The sequence below is a fragment of the Bubalus kerabau genome, chromosome 17 (assembly GCF_029407905.1).
Source record: "Bubalus kerabau isolate K-KA32 ecotype Philippines breed swamp buffalo chromosome 17, PCC_UOA_SB_1v2, whole genome shotgun sequence".
Lineage (NCBI taxonomy): Eukaryota > Metazoa > Chordata > Mammalia > Artiodactyla > Bovidae > Bubalus > Bubalus kerabau.
This window is the reverse complement of record NC_073640.1, coordinates 37,318,451-37,324,450: the sequence shown is the minus strand read 5'-3', so window position 1 is coordinate 37,324,450 and position 6,000 is coordinate 37,318,451. Positions and strand designations below refer to the sequence as shown.

Sequence of the window (6,000 nt, the reverse complement as noted above, 5' to 3'; positions counted from 1 at the left end):
GATGGAGATGATAGGTAGGAGGAGGCCAGCGCCTGGGAAGCAGAATGCCCAGGGAGGAGGCAACAGTGAGAAAGGGCTGGCCCTAAGGAGAGGGTTCTGCCATTGCAGTATATGTCAAGAAGGCCTTAGGGGATTCAGGACTTCCTCAGAATGGGGTTGAGAAGGGGTGGTGTCCCTCCCACCTCAGAGGACCTTGCTCTGCCTTAGCATCCACTGGGGCTGGACACTTCACAGAATGTCACCTGTAGTTAGCCTGAACTGAGTGCTAGCTGTGTGCCAAGCACCAGGCTAGTCCTGCCCCCGTCCCCAGGCATTGCCTCATTTATTCCCTCCAACCCACCCACCTTCCCCATGTTTCAGATAGGGAAACTGAGGCTCAGAGAGGTTAAGCATCTCGCCTAACGCCACACAGCTAGAAAGTCAGCCAAGCCCACCCTCTGGTTCGGAAGCCCTTTAACACGTTGCTCACAACAGAATCCTACCTACATGTCAGTAGAGCAACTGAGGCACAAAGACGTGAAGCCACTTGTTCCAGTGAGCAGTCAGGATGTTTGAGGAGAGTCAGGAGGGGCTTGCTCAAAGGCAGGCGCCTGTGGGACTGTGTGAAATCAAGACCAAGGACCAAGCTTCTGGAGCCTCCGCGGCTGACACCTGTCACTCGTGCCCTCCCCTTCCCAGCCTGGCCTGGCTATCTCCCCCCGCCCCGCCCCCCCCCCCCCCCCCCAACCCCGGCACGGCGCGCGGGATCAGGAGGGCAGCCCTGGATCCTCTTCGAGCCAGCCTCAGGACCACCTGGCCGATGGGGAGAGGGGAACGGCTGTGCGAGTCAGCCGTGGAGCGAATGGGCACTAACCAACTTCCGAGGGCGCGTGGGGAGGGGCGGCTATACCGCTCGGCGCTGCGCAGCCGGCCAGAGCAGCCGCCTCGGAATCAGCCTCACTTACAGCGCAAGGGAAAGTCTGACCCAGAGCTGGAGAAGGTGCAGTGTGGACACCTCCTCTCCCACCGATGGTACTGAGATAGACCAGCGCGGCAGGCAGGCACTGAAGCGGGGGCATGGCTCTGGTGACCCGCCCGTTGGAGGGTCAAACTTCCCTGCTCGAGGGTCGAGGCTGGCTTCTAGCTTCAAACTCTTCAAGTCCGGGGCCCCTTTCCTCTTCCACCCCAGCCATAAGTGCGTCCTGGTTCCCCCTTCTTGGATGGGTTGTTTAGGGATCTGGGAAACCAAGAGCGCGGGGTCGTGGACATGCCCCCTACATAGGGTGGATGTTCGTGTGGGACTCCAGTCAGGCAAGAATCGGGGAGTGCTCTCCATCCCGGGGCCCGATGGCATGTTTAGGGGCAGCCACGGTCCGCGCGTGTCCCGGTGGCCCGCCCGGGGGCGCGGGGGTCGGGGTAGGGATCCGCAGGAGAGCGGGGATCCCGTTCGAAGCGCGCTGCCGTTCCGCCCCGGGACAGCGTTGAGCGCCCCCGGAATGTGTGCGTGCGCTGGGGCCGCCGCAGAGCGCGGGGGAGGGGGCCGGGACCCCCTCCCCGCCCCTCCCCAGCGCCGCCCCCGGCCCCACGCCCCTTACTCGGCTTGGCTGCCTCGCTCCGCTCGGTGCGCCGCACTGCCGGCTCCAGCTTCGGCTCCAGCTCGGGTTCCCGCTCTGGCTCCGCTCCCGCTAGCGTTCTGGTTCCCGCTCGGATGCCGCTGCGCTCGGGCTCGGGCGTCGCGGGGGGCGCGCCTTTCCGCCACGGCCTGCTCGGCGTGCAGGGGCGGGGCGGGGCGGGGCCCGGCCGAGCCGACCAGGGGCCCGCGATCCCCGGCCGAGGCGGCGGCGGCAGCAGTTTCCCGGTGCCGGCCCTGCCCTGCCGCAGCCCCGCCCGGCCCTCCGCCGGCCCCGCGCAGCCGCCCACGCCACGGCCGCCCGCTCCCGCTGTCCTGCGCCGCGACTCCGGAGCCTCAGCAGCGCCGGGCCGCCGCCCGGGTCATTCCCGAGCTGGGGGGAAGCGGCGGAGGGGGAGGGCCGAGCCGCGCCCCTCTGCGCACTGCCAGCCCGACACCCACACAGCGGCAGGCGGGGCGCACGGCCAGGAGGCCGAGAGAAGCTGGGAGGCCAGCGCGCCAGCCAGACGTGTGAGAACAGACGGACAGGCATGTGTAGAGTGTGACATACAGACAGGCGGGAGCAGAGGCGCAGACATACAAACCTGCAAAAGAGAGTAGACAGCCAATATGAGCAGGGAGGAACATCCAGACAGGTTTTTCAGAGGCCAGCCTGGGCACCGGGCAAGGGGACCCCTGTCATGGCCACTGGGCGAAGCAGACAAGCCTGGCAGAGCCTCCTGCTCCCAATTGCCCGCCGGTGATTCTTGGGTGTTCCGGAATGTCGGTTAGGCCTGGCTGAAGCGTTCCTCTCCTGAGTGACCAGCTTGCCTATTTCCTATTCCCCTCGCCCAATCCTGTGCCCTTTCACCCCGCCATACCCAAACCTTAGGCATAGAGCTTGACCCTGACCCTGGTGCCTGACTCAGGGAGAGGCTCCTGGCTTTCCTGCTCTGTCCCAACTCTACTTAGGGGCCGTGGACCAGCCGCGTCCCCAGACCTCCTCTCCTGATTATTGCACCCCTGCTAGTCTTGGTGCTTGCCAGTTATTTGTGGAATCATTTAATCTCTACTTAGCTGGGAGGGCTTCCCAGGTGGTTCAGTGGGTAAAGAACCTGCCTGCAGTGCAGGAGATGCAGGAGATACGGGTTCGATTCTTGGGTCGGGAAGATCCCCTGGAGGAGGGCATGGCAGCCCAGTATTCTTGCCTGTAGAATCCCATGGACAAAAAAGCCTGGTGGGCTACAGTCAGTGGGGTCGCAAAGTGTTGGACATGCCTGAAGTGACAGCACTCACACAGTTAACTGGGAGCCTTAGAGGGAGACCCCTGGGGGCCTGCCCAGAGCATGCACTCTAAATTTGATGAATTAATTGATGAAATACTTTATTGACAGTTCTCCTAACCCCCATTTCCTTGATGGTCATGTTACCAAATATAAAACATGAGGATAAGGAGCTGCACATGTTGATGATAAAAGGTGGAGAAGGAGAGGAGCCAGAGGGATGGGGTGGAGGAGAGGCCAGGCAGCCATTGGCACTGAGTGGAGGGTAGGGGCAGAGCAGGCTCTGGTTGAGAAAACAAACCTCCCTCCACCCCAGCTCTGCCAATCACCATATCTTGGGCTTCCCTGGGTGGAGGCGGACCTGCATGGTCTAGAGCCTTGCTTGGTGAGTGAGGCTCTTCCCAGCTCTCTTTGCTAGCAGTTTATTCTGGGCTCTGCCTCCTGCACTGTCTACCTTATCACCCTAGACTGAAGGAGATGAAGGGACCCCGGCTGGAGGATTCCACCTCCATCCAGAACTGTTGGGGGGGTGGGGCACATGAACTGTGTCGGGGATGGGGCCAGAATATAGGGAAACATCTCCCAGTCCTAACAAATGGAACCTGAGAGGTCTTTTGTCCAACTTCACACATTTATTTTATGGATGAACAATTAAAGGACTAGAGAAAGGAGGGGACAGACCAGCTAGGGTTGGTGGTTCTAGGGCTCCCAGGCCAGGGCTCTGCCCCCTGCACCACTCTGCTAAAGGTGACCTTGACCTTCTTGAGCAGACACCTGCTGATCTGTGCAGGATGGATATTCTGGTTGTTGAGTGGTTTTACCTTTACTCTGTCCCCTTTGGTGAGACTGTGCTGCTGCTGCTGCTGCTGCTAAGTCGCTTCAGTCGTGTCCGGCTCTGTGCGACCCCACAGACGGCAGCCCACCAGGCTCCCCCGTCCCTGGGATTCTCCAGGCAAGAACACTGGAGTGGGTTGCCATTTCCTTTTCCAATGCATGCATGCATGCTAAGTCACTTCAGTTGTTTCCGACTCTGTGTGACCCTTTGGACAGCAGCCCACCAGGCTCCTCTGTCCACGGGATTCTCTAGGCAAGAATACTGGAGTGGGTTGCCATTTCTTTCTCCCATTGGCAAGACTGTGTATATGTGTATTTTGTGGGGTCCTTGTGGAAGGCCCTAGCTGAAAAAGAGTTCACCCCCTTCCACCCCATTTGAACGTTGCTGAGCTGACAGATCTGACTTGTTCTTTGCACTGGAATGCAGAATGGTTTCCACTGGGCATGTGGTGTTGGGGTTTAGCTTCAGGCTTATGTTGATCTGCCTATGTATCTATCCACACACATATTAGTTGAAAAAGTGAAAAAAGAACACAAATACTGATCACTATTAATGTTGAGGTTTCTTTTTTTTCCTTTTTAATCTCACAACTCTACAAGTGTCCTTAATGGAGTGAGCTTGCTCACCCTCTTCTCCTACATCACGGTTTTCATGGCTGCCTAGCACTGTGTCAGATGGCTTTACTGTATTTTATTGGGTTGTCCAAAAGGTTCACTTGAGTTTTCCTATAAGATGTTACGGAAATACCAATCCAGTATTTAATCAGTTCTCTACTGCTGGGTGTTCAGTTTTGAGATTTTCACACTTTCACGCAACACCACAGTGAACATCATCGTGGGTAAGTTTGTGCGGGTCTGTGATTATTCTTGACTTCAGTGGGTATGTCCATATATTATTGAGGCTTTCTTCTGTATGGGGTCAGAGTCATAGGAGGGACATCTTCTGGACACCAGGGAAGCACACTGATGTTCAGTGTCTGTTACACCAAAGGGAGAGTATCGAGGTTGGAGGAGGGAGCTGGGAGGGGTCATGTAGTTCCATCTCAGGACAGTGAGGTGCCCCAAGAGTCCAGTGCCAGGCTGTGGGGACCTGCCTTAGAGTGTGTTCTCTTATCCTTGTCACTCCGAGGTTTGGTCAACTTACCAATTCTAATGTTGGGAGGAGTCTTCTGATATTTAATACTAAGGGTCAGTTCAGTTCAGCCCCTCAGTCACGTCCAACTCTTTGCAACCCTATGGACTGCAGCACACCAGGCTTCCCTGTCCATCACCAACTCCCGAAGTCACAGGCTCAGTAGTTGTGGCACACAGGCTTAGTTGCTTCGAGGCATGTGGAATCTTCCTGGATCATGGATGGAACCCGTGTTTCTTGCATTGGCAGGCAGATTCTTTACTACTGAGCCACTAGGGAAGCAGCCCCCTCCCCCTCCACCCCTGCCACCAGCTTTGCTAAGTGCTAAGTCACTTCAGTCGTGTCTGACTCTGTGCGACCCCATAGACAGCAGCCCACCAGGCTCCCCCATCTCTGGGATTCTCCAGGCAAGAACACTGGAGTGGGTTGCCATTTCCTTCTCCAATGCATGAAAGTGAAAAGTGAAAGGGAAGTCGCTCAGTCGTGTCCGACCCTCAGCGACCCCGTGGCCTGCAGCCTTCCAGGCTCCTCCATCCATGGGATTTTCCAGGCAAGAGTACTGGAGTGGGGTGCCATTGCCTTCTCCACCACCAGCTTTAAAAAGACCTTTTTCTCTCCCTCTGATTTTGCTCATAGTCTCCTTGAACATGTTAAGGGAGATGAAGGAAAAGAAGAGGGCTTGGTTCTTGCTTGGTGGGGTGTGGCGCCCAGGAGTGCAGCGCCCCCAAGGCTGACTAGCTCAGAAGTGCTAAAGCAGAGGGTGGAAGCTGGGGCGGGGCCGGGCACAGAAACACCTGTGGAGCCCTAGGTAGCGCTTCCTGGAGCTGCTCTCTGCTGAGAGAATGGAGGGTTTTGTGCTCACACTCCACTTTACGGGTGAGGAGACTGAGAACCACCAAATGTAAGTGATTTTCCAGAGATGCACACTTGGTTAAGCCGTGCCAGGTAAGATGATGAGACACTTTAAAACAGCAGAAAGATCACCAGGTGTCCTTCTAATTGACTCTTAGGTGTTACCTGGCACATGATTGTCTGTTTCTCTAGGGCTTCCCTGGTGGCTCAGCGGTGAAGAATCCGCCTGCTGAGGGGGAAACGTGGGTTTGATCCCTGGCTTGGGAAGGTCCCCTGGAGAAGGAAATAGCCACCTGCTCCTATATTCTTGT

General features: G+C 57.3%; 1 protein-coding gene and 1 long non-coding RNA gene across 2 annotated transcripts in view; one reads left to right on the top strand and one right to left on the bottom strand.

Moving 5' to 3' along the window:
• Window positions 1-492: 492 nt before the first annotated feature.
• LOC129630611 (procyclic form-specific polypeptide B1-alpha-like) lies at window positions 493-4,539 on the bottom strand. The gene is made up of 4 exons (XM_055551123.1): window positions 4,512-4,539; window positions 2,033-2,193; window positions 1,575-1,944; window positions 493-598 (listed from the first exon to the last, which is right to left on the bottom strand). The coding sequence occupies exons 1-4, from the start codon at window positions 4,537-4,539 to the stop codon at window positions 543-545; spliced, it is 615 nt and encodes a 204-aa protein (XP_055407098.1). The 3' UTR covers window positions 493-542.
• Window positions 4,540-5,611: 1,072 nt separating this feature from the next.
• LOC129630854 (uncharacterized) overlaps window positions 5,612-6,000 on the top strand; it is a 57,870-nt gene continuing 57,481 nt past the window's right edge. The window contains exon 1 of the long non-coding RNA XR_008703786.1: window positions 5,612-5,738. This is a non-coding gene — a long non-coding RNA (uncharacterized LOC129630854). The remainder of the gene's footprint in view (window positions 5,739-6,000) is intronic.